The sequence below is a fragment of the Cygnus olor genome, chromosome Z (assembly GCF_009769625.2).
Source record: "Cygnus olor isolate bCygOlo1 chromosome Z, bCygOlo1.pri.v2, whole genome shotgun sequence".
NCBI lineage: Eukaryota > Metazoa > Chordata > Aves > Anseriformes > Anatidae > Cygnus > Cygnus olor.
The window spans coordinates 26,134,053-26,158,082 of NC_049198.1; the positions used below are offsets into that span (position 1 = coordinate 26,134,053).

Genomic DNA, 24,030 nt, shown 5'->3' on the forward strand with positions numbered 1-24,030 from the left:
ATACATCTACCCTTTTAGAAAACTCAACAAATATTGACAACAAATATTGACACAGGAACTACTTGAGTAGTTGAAGCGTTCTCAGTTTTAAATGACTAGCTGCACGAACACTAGTAGCCAAGCAGGGACTGATCTTAAAGATAAATACAAGTTGTACATACTCATAGAAGGGCTAGTTCTGAGCACAGTTCAAGGATGACCTCAGAAATAAAGGCCGGTTTTACCTGCGCTCTTTTCCTGCCCATCACAAGCCTGCCCTGCAAAGTTCTGGAACATGGAGGGAAATATCTAAGAAAAATTTCTCCTGGAAAAGCAAGACAGAGATAAGACAGGAAACTGCATGTTCCTTCATTCAAAGTCTCCCCCACTTCAACCAAGTAAGCCCTGCTGCAAGTTTTTTTGACAGGGGAAAAGGACAGTATGAAATAAGAAAACCCACAGCTTCGGGTGCTGTAATTAAGACAAACTCCTCACCTTTGCATCAAGGTGGGAGTATACATTTCTTACTGGGCTTGCGCTGTTTGAAGAGAGTTTACTCCTTTTTGAGGGAAAGCAGTGAAAGAAATCAGTAGCTCCCAATGAACCCCCCTTTGTATTTCATTACTGAATTGCTCTTAGCAACACAAGAATGGACTATGTGGCTATTCAAAAGCCTGTAGCTTTCCTGCAACCACTGACACTCAAATTAGACCTTGAAATACATGAGCATGAGCTGGTGTAAACAACATAAAATACTGAAAACCCATGGTGCACAAATCCCAGCTTTCTTAACAGATTCACATGGCAACTGCATGCTCAATTCATCACCAGTGTATGCTCTGACTGTAGGCTCTGATCTCCACTTAGAAAATTTCACTCTGTTCTTTTAGAAGTCAGACAGGTTTCATTCATTTCATTTCATATCAACACGAGTGCTATCTACTTCAGGGGACAATATACAACAGCAGAAAGCCTTCCTTATTAATGATACATGACAGTCCACTTACCAGGTTTGTGAGAATAGATTTCAATGGCAAATAGTGCCTTGACGTGTCAAGTAAGATTCCTCTATGAGCAAATCTTGGGAAGTCGTAGATATCAGATTCGTTGACAAGAAACTATGAGAATGAGATTTTAGAATTAGAATTCTCATTTTGTGTTCATCACTATAAACAGGAAATACTTCTCAGTTTGTTAACTGCCCTCCAACCATTATTTTCTGAGAAAATAGTTAATAAAACTCTTAGATCTGCTGTTTCTAGAAAAACACCTAACACAGAATGTGGCTGTCTCATCAGAACTGTGGTTTTAGTTAATAGCTATACTTACACTTCCATAATCATCTTCATGAACCAACTGACTGAAGGTTTCCAAACCTGGAAAAATCCAAGAAAGAGATCTGGAGTACAACACAGTACTTGTCCTTAAAATTTTAGTTAAAAACAGGACCAAAACTATTTCCAGGCATGAACATAGTTAGAAAGAATGCCTAGTGACAGAGTTTCTTTCTTGTTATCACATTTTCCTTAGTTGCTCAAGCACAACATTTAAGGAAGTAAGCTTAACCATGTAAGGAAGAGAGAACTGTTCAAACCCTCCATTATACACAAGTATTGAATATTATTATCATTACAGCTCAGCTGTACCAAATTAATCCTTGAATAGAACAGAAGCTACTGAGAGCAAGGTAGCAATGTCTGGTGTTGATATGCATATATTCCTGTCATTTCTGGAACAGGTGAACTTTCTAATTCAGCATAAAAAAAATTCTAATTCAGATAGTAAGCACAGAAGACCAAGACTTCAGCGTTATGGTCTTTTTGGTGATGTGTTCTGCATGTTCAGTTATTAGATGCAGTCAGAGAATAATTTGTTCACGCTGTAGATGAAAGAGTTTTTTTAGCACCCAGGATTTGTTTGGCTTGGATGATTTCAGACACAGCAAGAGTGGAGGTACAGTGTGCCACTGGATCTGGGGTGCTGAACATACAGACTGAGGTGTCCAACGCACACCTTTGTACCCTTCTGGCCTCCATGATCAAGTTTACTTCCCATAAAAATCTGAATGAGGGCAGGCCTTAGTGGTCAGATGATTCCTACTCTGCCACGCGATCTATATAACCTCAGAACAAACAGCTCTATATGGAAAGTATCGACTTACCTCTTAAAGCACCCCATACTTCATCTGCTTTCAGTATAGCCACAGGCTCAGTTATAGTTAAATGATCTAAAGAGAAGAAAAAAAAAGTTTATTCCTCAAGAAAGCATGAATTGATATGACAGTATTAACAGGAGTTAAATGATTCTTCAGGTCCGCCTTTTTTTTGTAGATTATTTTTTTAACTCCAATAAATGCTATTTCTGTTTTTAATGGTGATACTGTGCAGCTATTTTTCATTTATGGGCTCCCAAAATTGAGCAAGCTACTAGTCAGACAGCAGTTAACCAGTAAGATGCTAAAACAAATACAGTTTTAATAATGAGAATGTTCAGTGTTGCACATGGGCCTGAATTTCAGACTAGTTTAGCTCAATTGATTGAAAACACAGCAAATGATGGTTTTGCATTTAATATGGAGACAACGAGGGTTAGGTAACTAAGTTGGACCTAACCACAGAATTTTACTTCTCCTTTTACATTCACTTTAGATACTTCATGCTTACATATTTTTTAGAGGTATAATTTGTCAAGTAATATTGTCTGGTGCTTATCATAAAGGTCTCATTAAAATGAAGAAAAATACCAAACATCTAATGAGCACGTGTAGGGCATCAGTAAGATGAAGTAAGGTAAGCAAAATGAAGAATACTATCTGAAGAGATCCATAATAATCCCCCCTTGTGTTTGAGGAAGTGTTACTGACCACAAAGTACTAGGGGAAGAAAAGCACAAGTCATTTCATTTTTCCATGTAAGATGGTTCAACAAATTCTAGTAAAGAAACAAGTATTAGAGGGGTAGATTGTTGCATCTGCCTCAGTCTGAAGGAAGGGTTGGTTACGAATTACATGGTTCAAACTTTTGACTAAACTACCAGAGAAAAGCAATTCAGGGACATGAAGAAAGTATCCCAGACTTCAATTTTTACCTAAACACAGACAATTCTCTGTACATTGGAAGTTCTGGGTAAGAAACAGAACTTAGAAGATGACGACTGCAATCTCTCACTCTCTTTTTTTTTTTGTGGTAAACTGTAGGCCAGTCAGGGATTTGCTTCTGAGGCAACGTTTTTTTTCTGAATGTATGTCTTAAATGAATGCAGAACAACAAGTTTTGTAAGTCTATATGGAACCTTCTACACAAAGAGGAAAGAAGCCAGCAGGGAGAAAGGCAGATAACCTGTACTTTGATTAGGTATACAATACTCTTGCTATGGGATAGCCACTGACTAATCCAAACTGTGTCTGTTAAGGAAAGGAACCAAATTGCTCCATCCAGCAACTGAGTAATTCCCTTACAGAAAAGAAGAATCAGCTTTGGTTCAGAACTCAAGTTCAGAAAGCAATTCAAAGTTCACCAAGTAGTAAAGCAATGTAATAACCTGACCATGGCAGAAAAATTCTGAAGCATTAGCAGTTTTGCTGCTGTATCCTGTTTGCATTGAAATGTGTGAAAAATTTGCACAGCAAAATTACACTACTTGGCTATGTGTACAAAAAGGTATAAGTAAATTTAAAATCAACACATTCTTTCACAAGTCAGGTAGAATTAGTCCTGCTGTTAATGTATGACTTAAGATTAAAAGGATCTTTTTCTAGGGATCTGTATCCTGGATACCAAACAACTGCCCAGACTATTACAGATTATCTCCAGACAAAACCAGATGAATTGAACGTGCTGAATTCTGTGCTGTTAAGAAACTCCTGTAGTGATTTTAGAGTATTTCTCCAATCTGGACTTCAGTCATGGAACTAAAGAATTGTTGCATACCAAATACACTATAATCGTTGTATTTTTAATTCTGTCTTGTATCTCTCAACAGAATGGAAGTGTATTTATAGTACCACAAGATGAATGATGAGTTTGACTGCACACTTTCTATTTTTCTTGGAGAAGAAGAAATATCAGGTACGTGAGCCAGTACAGGTAGCTTCTGTTCAGACTTAGATATCTCAAAGGAGAGCAGATGAACAAGCAAAGCCAGCGTTCATCCCACACCCCTTACTGAGAGAAAAAACGGTGCCTTGACTATGTGTAGATCTCACCCCACATAACTGGACATAGCACAGCATAGTACCTCTGACTGTTAATAGTTACTAGAAAGGACAGCAGCAGGTAAATGAGTTAAATGCCAATTAAACTGAGGAAATCACAGATTATGTTTCTAACTAACTTCACAACTTGGTGTGGACCGAAGTTCACCACAGCGCTCACAGCATCGTGTCCCCAAGACCCTCAGTGAGCCTTAAAAAAAAAAAAAATAATAATCGGTTGACTTCTCCACTCGACGACAACGTGAGTGGAAGACGAGTGCTGAGGCTGCCCGCCTAGCCCGGGGAAGGAGCGGAGGCACGAGGTGATTGCCGGGCGAGGTACTCACAGGCCTCGCTGGACGCCAGGCGCGGGTAGCTGTCACAGCCGGGCTCCGGCGCCGCGATCACCACCTGCAGCTGCAACAGCTCCCGACGGACGGACGGCCACCGCCGGCCGGGGCTCCGCCAGCGGGAGCGCCCGAACATGTACTCGTAGTACCTGCACCGGGGGGAGAGAGCACAGGCACCCTGAGGCGGCCGCCGGCAACGGGCGCCCCCCGGCCGGCCCCACCTCCGCCCCGGAGCCCCCCCGGCCCCCGCTGACCTGCGGAAGGCATCCTGCAGGAGGCCGCAGCCCGGCCCCGCCGAGGAGCCGGCCCCGTGCACCACCTGGAAGCGGTCGGGGGCGAGCTGCAGCTGCCGGCGGGACGTGCGGAGCGACTGCGGCAGCGGCCACAGCGAGTCCTCGCCGGCGGCGACGCCGCCCGCGGCCGGCGGCCCCTCGGCCAGCTCCAGCTCGGGCTCTGGCGGCGGGTCGCCGCGGCCGAGGCTGGTGCTCAGCAGCACGGCGGGCACGAGGAGCAGCGCCAGCACCAGCCCTGCGAACCCCATGACTCTGCTCATGGCACTGCGGAGCCGTCCCTCGGCTGGCCCACCACCGCCGCCTGCCGTCGCCGCCGCCCCGCCTCCGCCATCACGGGACCGCCGCGGGCGGGCCCGGCACCGCCCTCCGCGGCCGCCTCACGGCGGGGCAGCGGAGCGCAACGGGCGCCCAGCGGCACGGGCTGACGAGGGGAGTTGGGGTGGGGATGTTCATGTGTGTATATGTGGAGAGAGATTGTGGCGACTTGGGTTGCGGCTTTCTGTAGTAAAATCTTAAGAATCGCTTGTGTTGTCGCAAAACAATTGCAGTCCTGGGGGAATTTTTTAAAAGGGCTTTCTGCAGAGTGTACCGTAAACTGGGCAGAGGGGTAAATGTAAGCACAAGTCTGACTTTTGGCGAAGTGTCTCAGGTTTTAAGCGAGCTAGGTGTTCTGGCAGATGCCAGTGTAAATTTTGGAAGTTGGCATGAGGTGTTCAGGAGGCAAGTCATGCACCTGAAAGCTGGAAATTCCAGTGGAAAGCCACCCTGACTTTAAGCCACCACTAATTACATGGTTAACGCAAACAGTGGCGTGCCATCACTCGTGCTCAGGCGGATACGGCAGTTACGCGACAGCAGCGGGGAGTTCATCATACCTGCATGCTGCTACTGCAGGGCATCTGCAGATTCAGTCAGCAAGTGCTCCCTCGGTCATCTTCCCGTTGCGGGAGGTCAGCTCCGGGGACACACTCTGGATCAAGAAGCAGACTCTTAAGGCAAAAAAATAAAAATAGCATCTCCATAATGAAGTTTATAGCTGTTTGCAAAGAACACAGGCATCTTGCTGTGGGATTATTAAGAAACAAAATCTCTCTTCTTTTCTAGGGCTTGTCCTCTTTTAGGCTGTGTCACTCAAGGTTTTGGAGAAGAAGCTTTTGCTGTTGTTGAGGTTGCTTGCCCGGAAAAACGCTGAAGCCTCACCCATTTCGTGAATAATTACAGGGTGGGGTGGCATGGGTGTGTAAGAGGAGGTGAGTCCTCGCTGCTGTCCTCAGTACTGTGATATGGTCCTGCTGCCTTGCACTGAGACTGGCACAATGGCACAGTCAGCAAATCCAGGGAGCTGATTGAACACCTCCCTCATCAAAGAAAAAGTGATGGCATGTGGGAAGGAGCAGGATCAAGGAAAGGCTGAGACTATGCCAGGCCTGTTTAGAGTGTGAAACTGCACCTGAAGGGAATAGATCACAAAATATCCCGTTCTTGTCATCTGCTGTGCCTGTTTGTGCCCATTTGTGCAATTGGAGTGTAATGCCTTGATGGAAGCTGTTTGATGCAGGTTGTCCATGGCAAAATGTTACTTAGACTTGTCATGTTACAGGTAAAAAACAATTCCTGGTTATATGATGCCAAACTGGCACACAGCACCTAACACTTCCAAATCCCCCCACTGCATGCAGCAAGATCAATGTGGAAATGGCCTTGTGGTCTCTTCAGGCTGTCTCAGAGACAGATTTTGCACGCTGCTATTCAAGTTCTGGCACAGGTTTCAGGTTGATTGTTGCTCTCTTCCAGTTTCCTAATCTGACTGTCTCAAGTGTGCTGACTGAACTGCTTGAGTTATATACCTCTGTTTGTGTTTTTAAGCATATTTAGAAAATACAGATTATTTCATGTTTCCTCGGCACAACTGAGAGATCAGTAAACTCTACTTTCTCAGTAGAGTACTCACTTACTCAGAGTAGTCAATGATGGAAGTTTGGAAAAGCTGGAAGTTTGTGGTCAGCTCTATGCTGCTAAACTAAGCCTGCTGTTTGGAGGTAAGTGTTCACCATCCTAACCATCCCTAAGGACTGGTTGGTGTAGATGCAACTCTGCTTATTTTTGCTTTCAGTTTCGTTTTCTGTCATTGTAGCTTCAGTATAGCAAGGCTGTTCCACACCAAGTAAGTACATTTACTTATTGATGCCACTATTTAAACAAGCTGTTTTGTGCACAACTTTGTAATGAAATCAGATTTGCATTTTTTTCTTCACTGGGTGGATTTTCTGGTAATTAAGGACAACAGGTGGTCTTTCCTCATGTAAGTGCATGAAGTGCACACTTCTTTCTTTTGCTCATATGCTTTGAAGCAACTTCTAGGAACTTGGTATCCCTGAGATGTCTACCTCTGCTCGTTTTGCTTGTAAATGACCACTGGAATTTAAAAGTTATTTGATGGAAGTGTGGAGTGGACAGATACAAACATGCTGTCATTTTCTGAGGAAATCTGTCTAAAAAGTCCTGTAGTGTCTGTAATAACTACAAGCAACCTGAGTTTGCATTGGTATTTTTAGATGCAGTTGTGTTTGAAGTGCTGTAATATAACCCAGTTTTACGTTACATCTGGTGACTGCTTCAAAGCTCACAGGAAAGAAACAGAGGTTAGGTAAGGAGCTGTACTATTAAAGAGTGCTTGACTGCAGGCTGCAGTCCCCTAGCGTGTTGTCTGGCTGACGAGCCGCCAGAGGCCTGCTGAGTTCACTGCAGTTTCCACTGAGCATAGGACACTGCAGACCTGGGACTGTAATTGTTTCCAGCATGTGCTCAAGGTGTTGGAGGAGAACGCATAAGTGTTATTCAAGACAACAAGCTCTTAAAAAAAAAAAAAAAGTCATTTCGAGGAACACATCAAGGGGAAACAACAAAAGAGACTGGGTTGGTGCTGCAGAGATATGGGGTGTGAGGTTAGACAACAATAGGTTGATGAGTGCCCTTGCTTTTCCTCTGTACTTCACTGGTAGGGAAAGGACATGAGATCTGTAAGATTGAATGGGTCCCAAACACACACAGTTCCACCTTTCAGTTCCTTAAAGGCAGCTGAAAAGGCAGACAAAATGTACATGGCTTAATTCAGTTGTCAATATGACCTTGGAGGTCTCTTCCAACCTTGGCGATTCTGTGATTCTGTGATCATGCAACTTTGTTAGGTTAATTAAACCCCAAATAAAATTCTTATTCAAAAGGGTACAGGGAAAATAGCCACACTTAAATTATTACTTGAGCCAAGGATGTGACAGACTCTCTGTCCAGACAGCATGTTTTCATTACTTTGTCTGTTATGAACTTCATAACTACACCCCATAACTATCCAAAGAGCTTCTTTCTGTTTTCCCCTCCCCAAATACATTACGCCAGCTCTGCAGCCTGAGTCACAAACCTTGGTATCAGTTGGTGGTAACACATCCACATAACACCAGCAGAACAAATGGTCCCATATGTTCTTAGGGAAGGTAGGACACCAATATAAGGAATTTTATAAAGTATTGTATTATTGCCTATTAGTCTGTGGGAAGGAATCTGAGAGATACGAAGTTTCTTAGTGAGATTTATTAATAGAACATGCAAATGGCAAGATGTGTCATGATCATTTCTTTGGCATGAAGAATATGCACTGTTGGATTTAATTCTCAACTAACTTTTCTGTGTTTTACAGAATCACCTATTGTCTCTACTGTGCCTTTTTCAGAGAATCAAGTATGAATGTTGACAGTGGAGGAGAGAGATAATATGAGATACAGTAAAAGGATTAACAGTGGATAAAGCAGGAGTCTGGGAAGGATGGAATTTTTTCTTCTATCTGTAGAAATGTCAAAATGGGGACATAACATTTGGGAATAGGGATGGAGAAAGCGCCTCAACTAAGACATTTTAACCTCATTTGTGCAAGGAGGCTTTGACAATGGAAACACATTTCAGGTAGGAGTTACACCTTATGTAGGCGGTCATTATAGTGGGGCAAGGAAGTATCACAGTTAGAGAGAGAAGGGTTCTGTTTTGGTTTTCTTTTTCAGCTTTGTAAGTAGGCTGATAACATCAAGTGATAATCAAGGCCAACTTTAGTGATGGCAGATGGTTATGCTTCCAGACTGTACTGCTGCTAGCAAATGCAGCTTTAAAGTATCAGTGAAGTGTTTATAGGACAGCCTGGGGAAGCAATGAAAGTATTTCTCAAAGATCACTGTGCTCCATTAGCTCCAAGTCTTGGGCGTGGAAAGCTGTCATGCTTTATCCTTTTCCTGTTCTGTATATTTCATGTCATGCTTCTGAGAAGTACAGATTTTGATTATTGCTCAAAGTCTTCTCTTTTATTGTAGACATTTTGCTTAGATTGTAATTTGTTCTAAACAACCAGGAATGTACTTTTACCTATGTCTGTAAAGACTTATGTAATAATACAGCTCATAAATACCTACAAAATGAGTACTAGATATACTACTATGTATTTTTGTGGAAATTTTAAAAAGAAGTGCAGAAGTGAATCATTTCTGAGGTAAGAAACCTGCATCCCCTATTCTATTAGAGATGCCTTTTGCATTCTGTAAGGTAAAAGTTAAGTGTTCATTAGTTTTAGTCTAACCCTGTCTCCTGGGAAGTCTTAAAAAGTGAAAAGATTGCTAAACATGACAAGACATGACATGGATCTAGCTGGGCTTGACTTCTGCAACAGAATTGTTTGCAGAATTCAAGGAACAGGTTCCTTCACACAAACACATACACACACTCATTAGATATGGAAAAAATGTTTTTGACATTAAGGAATCTCAGATGTTCACCTTACTAATCAAAATGGTGGAATAGAGTTGGACAGAAGTATCTTTTACGGGAGGAAGCGGTAAGGGTGTTTTCAAGTTATTGAATCTGGCTTTCAGATCTTCCAATTGTACTGTGGCTATAGTTGGCACTTACAGAGATGAGAGTTCTCTCATCAGTGTTTCCAGGTGTGCAGAGGGTTTTACCATAAAGTCTCTGCAGTTCACTCCCTTTCTTACTTGAGAAATAGCAAAGTTGCAGAGAGGAAATAGTGACTTATCACTGAGTAATATTCTGTGGCCACTGTAGTCTGGACAACATGAGGGGAAGTTACTACCCAGGCTGTGAATTTACCATACTGATAATTGCACCCTAGTGTCTCTTGAAGATGTTTTTAGAGTATGTTAAAGGCCTGTCCAATAATTTTTGAAAGAAATTTTATGGAAATTAGCAGAAAGTGTGACTTTCCTTTTATTTGGAAATCAAGTGATATTTTACTTGCTGCATTTCCAAGCTAAGCTAAATCTCTCAGTTAACTGAAACTGACTTAAATTACAAGTAAATGTTTTCACAGTGACTGTAAGCAGTTCAGCTGTTCCATTGTATGAGCTAGATTGTTTTGCACATGAGTCTGAATAGTACCTTCACGTGCGATAGCTTACTGTCTTGGTCAGTGGCATAGGGTACTTCAGCTGAAGTATTGCCGACAAGGAGGCATTTTGGCAGAGTAAGTTAGAGTCATAATTTTGGAGTACAAAGAGCTGATCACATTAACTTCCTGCAGGGAAAGTTTGTGAAGATTCTGCAGTTTGGAAATGGAGTAAACAACTACCAGGGTGTGACTTGCTGCACTGTGAATTCCTAACCTGCACTGTGATTTCCTAGCTCATACATGGTCTTTTGTATGATGTATGTCCAGGTTTTTCTGGACATATCTTCTCTTTCCTTCTGGTGACTTTTTGTACAGATTGGCCTGTTTTTTTTGTTTGTTTGTCTGTGTTTTTTTTTAAGGACATCCTTTATATACCAAGGGTATAAAATCTGGTAGGCTGGAAACCCCCAGCAGCCTAGAAACTCTGCAAGTGACCACTGAGTGCTCACACTTTGTGTGCTTAGGACCGTCAGACTTCAAGTATGTTTATTGGCCAAGGAGAATCTCAAAATGGAAGGAGATTACATACGACCTGTGTGTGAGCTACATGCTGAGAATGCGTGTACTGGTGTTGACATACGTAAGTAATTAGGAATGAGAACTAACCAAAACAGGATGTTTAACTGATGTAACTTGAAGAAAACTCATAGGCCAAAGCTGCTTTGGATAATAGCGAGGACAGTTTGTGAATGGATGCAGATGCCAGAAGCATGAATTGTGTAAGTATGTGAACTATCTACAAAGCAAAGTGTAGACACAGCATATGTAATATATATGTATTTTTTTGTAAAGGGAATTGTGGTTTAGGTTTCCAGCCTCTCTGTGTGTTACTGTCTGACTAGTGTTTCAGTGTTTGCTGTTACGTGAATACAAGAAAATCTGAATGACATGTCTGGTGCTGAGTCAAATCTGTGGCTTCAGTACTTAAGCCCCTGGAAGGTGTGAGAAACAGATGTTGGAAGAAATTGTCAGCATATGCCAGGTGCAGGAACATTCTAGTTTACTGCATTTATTGGATGACTTTAAAACTCCTCATGGCCTTCTGTTGGTTTGTCTTTTTCACAGCTGTCTGGGAATTCTGAGGTCTAGAATAGTGCTGACTGCGGATATGAGGACTTTGGACTGATAGAGTCTGCTGTTCTGGTGGAGAACTACTGCTCCAGAGTCTTCAGTTTCATCAGTCCCGGTTCTCTGGTGTCCAGTGATTGCATGAGGTATCAGAAGAGGAAAAAGGCTGAATCAGGTAATCAAGTACAGGCTGTTCTTTAGTAATGATTTGTGCTGGATCATTACCTGTTGTTGCTTGCTCAGGTCATTGTCCATCACCACACACATGTTTTAGCAAGGTAGGACAAGGGGTGAGGATTTGCTGGAATAGAAGGCATCACTATTTTTAGGAGATACGAATAAGGACTATTCAATCAGAAGGAGAACTTCTCACGCTTCTAGGACCCATACCTAGAGATACCCAGATCTTTTAACACAGCCCAGTTACGTAGTTCTGGCCTTCTACTAAATAAAGTTGTCCTTAAAAATAGCTCCAATTGTTCTACTTGACTCTCTTCTGGGCAGAATTCTTCACAAATATGAACAATAGACTCCAGCTTCTTATCTTTCTATCTTCTTGCATCTGCATTCCTTCAGTCAAAGAACTACGAGCTATTAAAAGGTCTTTTAGTGCAAAACTTATCATGTTGGAGCTTCTTTGTACATATACAGAGAGGGTGCAACTCAGTTGGGGAGAGAGGACTCTGAGAGGATGACTAGTTTGTACAAGACAGCTATGATAGCAGTGAAAGACAGTAATGTCCTCAAAAGATTCCTAATGTTAAGTATTTAGGGCATCCTGCCTCTTTGCTGCAACCTGGGAGAAATAAAATCCGCGGTCTCAGCACAGCTCTAGCTGATAATACGACAAAGCAACATAGCACACAGACCGGGTGGTGAATTTGCTGGCTAGATGCTATATCTCCTGAGCTGTGAAGATGGAATTGGACCAAATGTGGGTGCTCAGCAGCATTTAGTCAGGTGACATCAGGCTTCTGAGATCTCAGCACAGCAGAGCACTTCCACAGAAGCAGACTGGTGAATCAGGAAAGAGCAGCAGTACAGAAATGCACCTGCACAACTGCTCATCTATTATGAACAAAAGACAGATCCATACAAACGTAACTACTATACATTTGAGGCTAAATTAATGTCAGAACATCTTAGTCACATTGCTGTTGCATCACTGTAATAAATTACATATTGCAGATCCTTTTGCCTCCATTGTTCTGCATTAGTTTAAACTGCCCATTTTTACAAGCTCTGAAAGATGTTTCCTAGAGAAGCGACTTGTCAGAGGAATGTGGTAGAGTTATAGAATTGGCCCAGAAACACCTAGTAGCAGTCTCCACACTGTGCTCAAAGCATAGAACTCTTGCAAGTTTTATGTTAGAGACTTCTTTAATAATCAAAGAGAGTGAGGTCTGTACAGAGAGGTAACATATTTTTTTTCCCTTAGAAGTAGAAATATTAACTGGCGAGATGTGAAAAGCTGTTCTTCCCTGCTGAAGCCTTCTCTTCAGCAGAAGGTGGTGCTGTGCTTTCACTGAATCAGCATTTGGCTGTCATGCCTGGGGACAATACCTTTAAAGTGAAACTACAGCATGATGAAAATAGCAATTAATATCGTCTGCATCTTTTGATAGCTGATTAGAAACTGCCCCTGAGTTCCATGTGCATAGTTTCTTTGATGAGTTCCTCTATGCTGTGTTGCAAAATAAATATTACTCTATTTTGTCATTGAGGAATGACAATGAGACGTATGCAGCTCCAATGAGAAGGGTGCAGGGGTAGAATTGCTTTGTGCATCAATACAGGCTGATAAACTCTCTGGGGCAGCACTAGAGCAAGCTGTCTATGGAGGTCATAGTATCTCATCTGGGGAGTTTTTGAGGCTTGGCTAGGTAAGCCATGGCTGACCTGCTGTGGTGTTAGTCTACCCTGCACAGAGGAAAACGTCTTTTCCTGCCAGTGCTCTATAATCAATGCCACCGTAGCTTAGTGCCAACTACAGAAGAACTATCATTATATTCTACAGTTAAATTAAATATATGTACTGATTAGGGAGGTAAATGGATGTGATATCACAAGCTAGAAGGTACAGTGCTCTAATGATACTGTCTTCTGTCCTCCTTGGATACCCTTAAGTAGGTTCAGCTGCTCTATGCCACCTAGCTGTGCTATGCCTCTCCTTTCTGCCCTGCTACAGCCGGAGAGAGAGACCATGCAGCTCCATTGTGACCGTGCCTTGCTGTGCTGGGACAGATAGGATGCAGGAACAGCTGACCTGGACATGGAACAGAGCTTTTACTGCATTTTTGTCATCCTCGAAGGGGAGTAAATCTTGTGCAGAGGGCAGAAGAGAAGAAAAAGGGTTTTTGTGTCACTCAGTACTCCAGATTTCCCAGTGAGTTAAAGTCACATGAGCGAAATCCTGGCTCGAGACCAGCCAGGTCACCTAGGCAGAAAGGGGTTAGCAAAAGGTGAAAGGCAGAGATGCTCCTGAAATTTGTTGTGACGCTTGTGTTATCTGTATGTCCAAAATCTCAGGTAGTGTAGCCTGCCACTAACATGTTCCAGTGCTTCGCTGAACTAGGTCTGGTGCATTTTTTAGTGCTGGCAAATTGTTACTGATTTTCCATATTTTAAAACAGGACCACAATCCTGAAAAGCAATGAGCTGCATGCAGAGTAGTCTATTAAGAAGAAAATAATCTAAAACCTTGTTTTGCAATGTTAAATGCGGACTCCTGAATGCAGGATGGAGTGGACAGTGGATATAGAGGAAAGAGGTAAAAATGAGCCTCCTTAGGCTCATTTCTGTTTTATCACAAACTTTGATTACAGAAGAGGCATACTTTATGGAGCAGTAAAAAAGCCAGTGAATACAAACTCTTCCACTGGTCCTTATAAAATGAAACAAGAACATGTGTTAGGATTACAGCATGTGTGCAAACTGGACCCAGAGTACATCAAGACAGACATATTTTCTAGTCCAGAAAATCAAAGATAGATGGATATTCTCTTTTCCTTGCATTTCTTGAGAACCACAAAAGGAATAACCTATGTTTTGGACAACAATATAGGTAACAGTATATTGAAAAAATCCCCAGAGGGGTAAAATGAGGATACCGCTTTGTTTTTAACAATGCTTTTCTTTCTCTTGGAAAAAAGAGCATTGTATTGAGAGCTTGCAGATGCTTTCAATAAGAAAATGATAGTGGGACACAGGTGAATGCATTACTGTAAAGCCTGAGGATGAGGCCAGTTTTACTTGCCATATAATTTGCAGCTGTTCTGTTTTAGCTTGGGGTTGTTCCATCTCTGTGACTTGATTACCGTGTTTTTGGCTAGCATGTTATATATGGAGAGTCGTCTCCTTTGCAAAGTATTTGGAGACCTCCTAACATAAACACTACTATTAGTTTTTATAGTCCTTATGTTCGTAGCTTTGGAAAAAAATCCATATTGAGCATAAAGATGTAGGTCTTGTGATGTTTGTAACAAAATGCTTGTTTTGAATTCTCTCACTATTATGTGTTTATATTGCTGTAGTCAGTTAAGTTTAATTTTATTCTGTTAGATACAGTACAGACATATTCTAAAGGGCAGATTTGATCCCTAGAGGATCAAATATTTAGCAGCACAGAGAAGCTGGGTTGTTTTTACTCTCAATAGCAGGAGTATGTAGAGCCCCAAGATTAATTTAATTGGTGTTTCTTTATGGGATCCAAATAGGAACAATTCAGTTAAGTTTCCAGCACAGAATCATTGCATAAGATGTGCAGTGCTGAAAGAAAAATATCCTGTACAAGTGCATTGTCTCTCTCTTTTTGGTGTTGTTCACACACAGGAGGCTTTTATGTGCTCTATCCTCTCTGAGCAATTGTACAGAGAATCAGATATGCTCTCTGTCGAGAATGCTTTCCATTTACTATAAGAGAGCAAACAGTTGGAATGAGAAGGGGTGGAAATGATGCAGTAGTGATCAGGTTAATGCATACATTGAGAAATATTAATTATCTCCTTAGCCTTACCACAGTAATCTCAATCATTGTACATAAACCTTTTGAGAAAGGAGGTGAGAAATCTCCTGGCTTTGGCCACTTGGCGCGTTGAGATGTCATTCAGCTGGCTATTCACTTCCACTGATGGATCTTATGTTTACCAATGACAGTTTCCTGTGCACAGTTGCACAGACTCATTCCATAATTTAAGATGTCACGGTCTTATAGTTGAAAGTACACTGAACCACAAGCTGTCTGACTGGTCTAAGGGGTCTGCTGAAATCCTAATCAATAAGGTAGTCATTGGAGCTTGTCTTCAGAAAAGAGGGATAATGTCTGTAGCAGGCCAGGCCTTAACCTGAGAAGTTGGGTGTGTTATTGGTGCTCATCCTAACTTGTATCTGAGGAACTATCAGTGATGGTGGAGTAACCATCGCATTTTTTATGGACAGCATGATTAATACTTTCCCATTTTTTAATCCTATATAAGCCTTGGGACATGTTAATAGTCAACGTTAGGTTTCAGATAAATACAGGGTCATGGTATTCATAGGACTGAAATTGACTTTACAATCCTTTTTACGGCCTTTATGTATCTCAGATGATTTGGAAATGTTTTCTAAGTTTTTAGTGGATATAGTATAAATCTGTTTGAAATGTTAGTATTTATTAAATCTGAAGAGAGGTAATGAAATAAATCATTCAACTGGAATTATAGACTGGAATTATTAACTAAAATAATAGATTATAGCCTGTTGGTTTCTCTGAGAAACTATTAGGAATGTCTCTCTTTAGCTTATCATTAAGATTATTTATTTATTTATTTATTTTTACAGGGACATGTTACTGCTCAGGATTTACTAAGAAAGCAGTTAGGGTGTGAGAGGTAGTATATAATTTGAAACAGAATCCACAATGAACTGTGGAGAGGAACATCTAGGTTGTCAATGACAGTATAGGAAATGTTGCAGGACAGAAAAAAATCCTGGGGTCAATGTTACTTCTTAGAAACAGAAGTTATGAGATTAAGTTATATGATGCTATTGTGAATGGGATTCCAAAGCAAATTTACTGTAATCATTCTAAGTTTTCTCAGAGGTAAAATCAGAAATGTCCCACCGAAACTCTAAATATTCTAAAAATCAGTATGTTTTCATGGGTAGTTTTCACATATCAGTATAGTTTGTGCTTTGCTAAACCAAATCCTGCACTTAATGAGGTATATTTTCATTACAAAGAAAACCAGTGGTTACTGTCCAACCCTTGTGTTAGTGTGTACTTTCTAGTGGCGTTCTTACAACATTTTCATTTCTACAATGCTGTACTCAAGCTAATCCTAGTCCTGTCTCTTCTGACATCTTGGTGAAACACCATTTTTATGATATAGTGCCTGCTGCTTTTGCTTTACTTTATGTACTCACCTACATCTTTTCATCCCCTCCTCTACTTCATACTATGAATATCTTTACACAGCATTCACAGTTCTTACTGTTGCATTAGTCACCTCACTCTTGTGGGTGATCCAAAAAAAGGTCCTCATATGTCATGTGGTTCCTTGAGAAATGTCACTTGCATTCCAGATATAGTTTGGAAACACTTATCTGTTCCTTATGGAGGGGAAAAAAAAAAAGGAAAAAAAGGAAAAAGAAAAAAAAAAAGCCCACAGCCCAATTCCACATTAGAGGAATTAAAGTATATTCATTCTGAACATCCAGAATCTTTAGCCAACTGCTTGATATGTTGCCAGTTCCATATGTGGAAATGTTGCCAGTACCTGTTATACTAACAGTTTCCATTTCATTTCCATTAGTTGCTTCTTCTGTTTTTTTGTAAATACTACCTGCAATTATGTGCCATTTACTGCTGGAGGAATAAGTGGCTATTTATAATGCAGTCTACTGAAATTTTGGTCTGAAATTGAATTTTTAAGTGCATCACTTTAAACATGATAGTACTGATGATTCAGTCACATGATTTGCCATTAACTGTATCGCAAACATTTCCTGTAGCTTAAGTTGCTCTCCCTGTACCTTGCCCTCTTGCAATAAATGGACTTCCAGCAACAGTTTTGACAATACTCTTGTCTACAAGTAATAAAACATCTGGAAATTAGGCTAGATGGATAAAACAGTTCCATGTAATAATATGTGTCTGGCATTCATACAACCTCTGTATAATGCATGTTTTTTATGGACCAGATGTGGTATTTATGTGTTATGAGGAACAGAGGCATGTTCAGTCATGCTTTTTATTGCATTTAAATGCAAGGTATATTTTAATAACTCACAAAGGGAATTGTCTCCTATTGATTAGAAACTGTCAGTGTGTTAGACATAAACCTGAAAAAGCAAATGAATCTGTCAGAAAACTGTAGATATAATTTAAATTGACATTAAGCTGTATACTTATTGTGAGCTAGCTTCAAAAAAAAATAAAAAGAAAGAAAGAGAAAATAGTAACTAATAAATATCTACTTATTCCTCCAGTGAAGGTGATCTATGAATCCTTTGATCTAGGAGCTGTTTATTTCTTCTCTAGGACTGTGTTCTGTTAAATGCACAGGTCTATGAAATAATAATTCTTTTATGTTTATTCATCAGACTTTCACATTTTCTAATTAAGACAACAGCTTTGCATAAAAGCCAGCTGCACAGTCTCCATTTTTATGCTCTTGCGTGGCGTTTTCAAGTAAGGTAAATTTAATGTATAGTGGGTGGAGAAGGGCTTCCACTGAACTCTGTCCATCTTGCTTTTGTCATTGTTACTTTCTAAACAGCCTTGAAAAGTATGCAGCTGTGCTTTTACACCTTTTCTTCATCTAAGTTTTTTTACTATTTTCAGCCTGAATTATCCCTGCTTTTTCAGGAATGGCACCCATGTTTTACTTTCATTTACCGTTCTGATTTCTACTGAGCCCATTAGAGTCTGTCTTCATGAGATGTTCCTACAATATTCTGCGTTTGCTGTAATCCTTCTGTTCCATGTCCTTTTCCATTATCATCACCTGTAAAAGAGCTGTCAATGTCAAATCATTTACAGTTTCTTTAGTTGTTCTTTTATTCTGCAATGTTTGTTTTATTCACAAACAAATTAATCATCTGCATGTGTATTTCCAAATATATATTACAGATTATTTTAAAGCAAGTTTGCTGAGTCCAGCCTTGAACAGGTATCAATACTAGAATACTAGAATACCACTGTAGTACTTCTAGGTACATCTCCCCTTACCTTAACTTTTATTGAAGGGGAGGAAAAGATTGCAGGGATGCTAGGTTGACAATGATTTTTTTTTTCACTTTGTAAGAGCAGTCCAACTAATGCAATAATTTACATAATTACCTTCTGCAGTATCGAAGGCCAGAAATCTTGAAATAATTCTTGAGCCTGAACTGAACTGATTTTTCAGCCCACAACACCCCTTACAGTTTGGTTGTGTGTCATTGATCTCTCACAGTCTCTACAGCACTGCCAGGCTTCTTCCTTGCTTCAGTTCTGGCTCTGCTGAAATTCTTATTCATACTTGAATCATTTCCTGTCTTGACTATTTCAGCTTTTTCTTTTATAGTTCTTCTAAATCCCTGTACTCTTAAACTTCAGGAGGCCCAGAATACTGTGCTTAGATTACTTTTTTATCTATATTCTTCACCAGTCCCTCCAACCAGGCATCCTTCAATTTAGGTTTGACATCAGGCTTCTCCTTTTAAGAACTCTCCCTGGATTTGTGTCTCCTTCTTTTTTGATTTGGAGTCTGTAATGAGTAGAGTGGGTATATACGCTTGTTCAGTAACATCATTGAGTAAGGCAAAAGAAGACCATGGCTTAGAGGAAAAGGCCTGATATTCAAGTCCAAGATTCACATAGTGCTTTTGTCCTTGACTGTAGTAATAAGTAAATGGTTGCATGTGGGCTTAATATGAAATCTACAGCTCTGGCAGAGATGAGCTAAGGCATTAAAATGTCTCTGCCTTTATGTATTATTTAAATATACAGGACAAGATGAAGTGGTTCCATCAGAAAAATAAAATTAATTCTAAGCCAAAATACTAGAGTTCTCTAAAAGCTCAGATCTGAATCTTTCTTTTTTTTTTTTTTTTTTTTTTTTTTTGTGGAAAAATAAGACATGTTGACCCCCCTGTTTTCAAGTAGACTCAGTCTGCTTGTGCCTGACGTTTATTGGTTGATTAGATTATCCCAATGTGCAAATCACACAGTAGGAAAGTAACGTAGTCAAACAGGGACCATGTGACTGAGCTCAAACACAGGAAGGAAGCATACCGGAAGTGGAAGACAGGATATGCTGTCGAGGTGGAATACAGAAACATGCAAGGATGGCGTTATCAACACCAGCGTTTGGCTGGTATTGAAGTAGGTGAGGCATGTGAAATGCAAAGAGGGCTTCTGCAGGTACACTGGCAGCAAAAGGAAGACCAAGGAAAATATGGACTGCTACTGAATCAGGCAGGTGACATGCTATTGAAAGACATGGAAGAGGCTGAGGCACCCAATGCTTGCTTCATTTCAGTCTACCAGCAGAATCTTCTTCCAAGCCTTCCATGTTTCTCTGATTACTAGCAACCTTTGGGGAGAGAGATACTATTCACAGCAGAGGAGGATCAAATTAGGAAATACTCAAGTAAGCTGGCCATGTACAAGTCCATAGAATCTTAAAAACATAGAGTCATTAAAGCTGGAAAAGACCTCTGAAGTCATCTAGTCCAACCATTACCCTACCACCAATATTGTCCACTAAATCACATCCCTAAGTACCACATCTACCCTTTCCTTAAACACCTCCAGGGACAGTGACTTCACCACTTCCCTGGGCAACGTGTTCCATGAAATCTTGAACCCATGGAACAAGCAGGAACATTTTGAATGTCAACAACAACAAACACAAAGTTCTGCACTTGGCACAGAACCCCTCCTACGCATTGGTACCACCTGGGCATTGACTAGTGAGAGATCAGCTTTGTCGACAAGGACTGGGTGTCTTGGCAAACAGCAGGTTGAACCCAAGTCAGCAAAGTGACCTTGTAGCTGTGAAGGCAAACAATATCCTCAGCTATACTAGCAAGACCATTATCAGTGGGTTAAGGGAAGTGAATATCCACCATTCGTGGCAATTTTCAAAATTTGCATGGAAAGGGCCCTGAGCAACCTGATCTAACTTCAAAAGTAACCCTCCTTTGAACAGGAGGTTAGACTAGATACCTTCAAAGACCCTTTGCAGCCAATGTTCTATGATTTTGACACCAAAAAAAAGGTAATTTGATATACTATAGTCAGATGAATCTCAGCTCTCAAAATTAATTTAATCACTTTGATGAGAAAGTGCAGAGTAACATGGAATTTATGAATTTTATATTAAAAGTGCTGTGTGTATATAAGGAAAAACTTTAGCTTTGAAATACTTAAACTTTTTGTGCGTTGATGAAATGAATAAATGATCCTTTAATGCATAATCTGTGTAGCTATTGATACACCCCAAAAACTAATGTGTACTGTGAATGTTTCATTTATTGCACTAGTTTCACTTACGGTACAATGTGAAACATGAGAGTTATGATCTGAAGGCTGTGACTATGGAGTCTCTCAAAGACAGATTTAAGTAAACATTGAATCATGATTGAAAGAGCTACCACAACATCACTAAAAGGCATTTATGAACAGTATTGCTCCGTGTACAGAGTAAGACCTGTTGAAAGAATTTCAAGATTTATTGTGATTTCAAGATTTATTGTATTTTGGAGAAAAGGCTTTTCTTTAAGTGATAAAGAAAACCTTACAAAATATCAAGTTTCAAATAAAATACAATACATTTTAAATGAACTGTGGATTTTAAGAGCTGTGGAATGGTTTTGATTGCAGTTAAACAGTAATATTTTCTTTGTATGGACCTCTGTAACAGATGTTGCTTTCTCTTTTGGCAGTCTGTAAGTAATCTCTTTTGTTCAGTGAGCTGTAATGCAGCGTGTATTGTATTTGTAGTTTAATTTGTCAGCAGAAGTGGTCACATCGTGTTATTTAGCTCCTGCTTCTTGTACTAATTAGTAACTCACATTACCCAGGATGCTTTGTGTAAATGTTCTTCATGCTATTTCTGAAAGAATTGTGTTTACTCATTTAATGCCTCTTTCTATCATCATTTCCAACACTGTGCATGGTCAGATGAAGAATGATCAAAAAGCCAGCTTCATTCAAGTCAATTGTGTGGTTAGTGGTTAGGGGGAACATGCAATCAGATCGGACCTAGTGCTTAGAACTGTAATCCTTCAACCTGTGCTGATAGTGCAAAATAGCTTTGAAGCAAACCCCTTCGTGAAGGAGACCTGTGCCACTCACATGTTGTGTTGCTGAAGTTCAGCCATTTTCTCGCTTTCTCCTCCTAAGAGCTCTGAAATATAAACACTGCAGAAAGAAGTTTAGAGGTGGCTTTTGCCTTGGCTGTACTTCTTGGAACTGGTAAAAGGCAAACAAAGAGAGGAAGAAGCTTGAAAACCATTACCCTGTCTACTGCTTTCAGTTCTGCCAAGAGCTGCTGTGCCAAGGTGCCAATACTTAAGGAGATTGCCTAATTTGATTAGTCATATGTTTTGTCATATGTAGATTTATTATTTGTTTAAAAAATAGTCAGACAAAAAAGACACCTCAGTCAAAAATACATACCTCTAGGCAAAGAGTCTGAAGTAATAACTACACGTTTTTTATAAAGCCCAAGTTGATTTTCTGATGAAAATCTGGATTTTTTATTTATTATCTTATATTTTCTTGACACTCCATATTAGTTGTGCAGAATAATATAACATGGAATCTACCGTTGTCTGGTGTACAGGCTTTGCTGTTCAGAAGGAAACTCAAATACTGAGCTCCTGAAAGAAGCAGAAAATGGGCTTGCAGACAGGAGTTTGAAGCTACGTGTACTTGATGGCATAATGTTTTAGTGTATCAGTTCAGAAGTCATTGTTTGAAGTCAAGTTATTTAGAAATGAGTCTTCCAACAAAAGAAACATGTAGGGAATTTGGTGGTTTGCTGAAGGCGCCTGATTCTGTTGCCGGCAAAGGATAACTTGTCTCTACTTTGCGGAAATTATGATTGGATGCCTAATAATTTTACTGTGTAATACAGCATGATTGGCAGTTCCTGCTTAGGAAGCCAAGGAATAAAATAGCAGAGGCATCGGCATTCACTGGCAAGGCTCGCATTCACTTCACAGTAGCTGGATTTTAGCCTTAAATTAATAATGTTGAGAAAACGTACTTCAGAAACTTTGAGTTAATCTGTTGGTTCAGATCGGGGTAGAGTGGACAACCGTGCCTGCAGGCATTAACAGGTCAGACGTATCTTTGCATGGTTGTCGGATTTACTGAAATAAGTGGATCAGATAGGGGGTGTGGTACCAAAACCTATCGGGGTGGAATCTGTGCAGTCATTCCAAAGTCAGTCTGTTACCAGGGCGTGACTGAGTGTATTTTGGCTGTGCAATTGGCAGGCTCCCCTCTCTGCAGCTCCTTTTACCTTCATGGACAAGTACTGCTAAGCAAGGAGGGCAGCAGTGAGAAATATGTTATTAATAGCTAGGATATGGTCTGAATGCACCATCCCAAGAAGGAGCAAGATAGGAATGTGCAAAGATAAATAAATATATGTAGAAAACAAGAAGGGAAAAAGTACCACTGTCATGAGTTCCTTAAGAATGTGTTTATCTATAAAGAATAAGTAATTGTATAATAAGTAATAATAAAGGAGTGAGGAGGGAATTATTTAAAGAGGGAAGGGCAGAGTTAGTTTTACAGCCGTGAGCCTGGGATATATAAATGCAAATCTGCTTCACTGAACATAATTGCGCTGCTCTATATTAAATGCTGAGACAAAACCATGTCTCCAATCTTCTCTCAATTGTTTTCAGCAAAGCCAGAATGTAGCTGATACCTTCTGAGTTATGTTGATAACAAGTGATTGCCTAACGGTGAGTTTAAGATTATTTCTCACAAGCTCTTGGCAGTTTCTTATGTTGAATGGTGCCAATGTGTTTGTCTTCCAGCTGGAGCCACGAGAGGGTGTCCGTGTCCCACCCAGCCTGCCGAGGCTGTGACTTGAGGCAGGCATCTGCCGCCTCACTGCAAGGGAGAGGGAGAAGAACAGGGAGGGATGGCTGCAGAACAGCCCAGGCTTTATGACTGCCACAGTTTAAAAAGCAGTGTCTAAAATATTACATCTTGCAAGTAAATGTGTGAATGTAATGGTAATTCCACAATAGTAGTTGTGGGGCAGTACCCATGACCATCTAATGCTTGGAGAAGCATGAAGGTTTGAAGAGATTTCCTCTTCTTATAAACCTTGTTGTGGTAAGAAATTATTCATGGATTTATTTTATTTTATTTTATTTTATTTTATTTTATTTTATTTTATTTTATTTTATTTAGGTCCCTTAAAAAAACAGACTGGATCTTTTTCATACAGAGATACATTAGGGTATGATAAAACATATTGAATATATAGAGAGATAATATTTAGAATACACTAAAAGGAAAAAAAAATGGTTAAGAAGTCTAAAGATTAGTCCTTGTTTTAAGTTTATTCTGAAGATCAATGACAAAAATTTTATGGTTTATATTTGGATGGGCAGGGAGCCCTGTATTTTAAATGTATTTTCATTTCTATAGCCTATTTTTTGAGATGCATTAGCACGGGAAAACTAAACCACACCTCATTACTTAAT

The 24,030-nt window shown here is 40.2% G+C and overlaps 1 protein-coding gene and 1 long non-coding RNA gene across 2 annotated transcripts in view; one reads left to right on the forward strand and one right to left on the reverse strand.

Annotated features, from left to right (window-relative positions):
- The window catches only part of HEXB (hexosaminidase subunit beta), a 16,910-nt gene extending 11,744 nt beyond the window's left edge, over window positions 1-5,166 (reverse strand). Inside the window, exons 1-5 of the mRNA XM_040542024.1 lie at window positions 4,776-5,166; window positions 4,519-4,670; window positions 2,141-2,206; window positions 1,309-1,355; window positions 987-1,097 (exon numbers count right to left, since the gene is read on the reverse strand). Coding sequence (XP_040397958.1) covers window positions 987-1,097; window positions 1,309-1,355; window positions 2,141-2,206; window positions 4,519-4,670; window positions 4,776-5,074 — 675 coding nt within the window. The 5' untranslated portion in view covers window positions 5,075-5,166. The remainder of the gene's footprint in view (window positions 1-986; window positions 1,098-1,308; window positions 1,356-2,140; window positions 2,207-4,518; window positions 4,671-4,775) is intronic.
- Window positions 5,134-23,581, forward strand: LOC121062259. Its single transcript, XR_005815497.1, has 4 exons — window positions 5,134-6,978; window positions 8,509-11,500; window positions 13,514-14,095; window positions 23,218-23,581. It is a non-coding gene; the product is annotated as an uncharacterized LOC121062259 (long non-coding RNA).
- The last annotated feature ends 449 nt before the right edge of the window (window positions 23,582-24,030 follow it).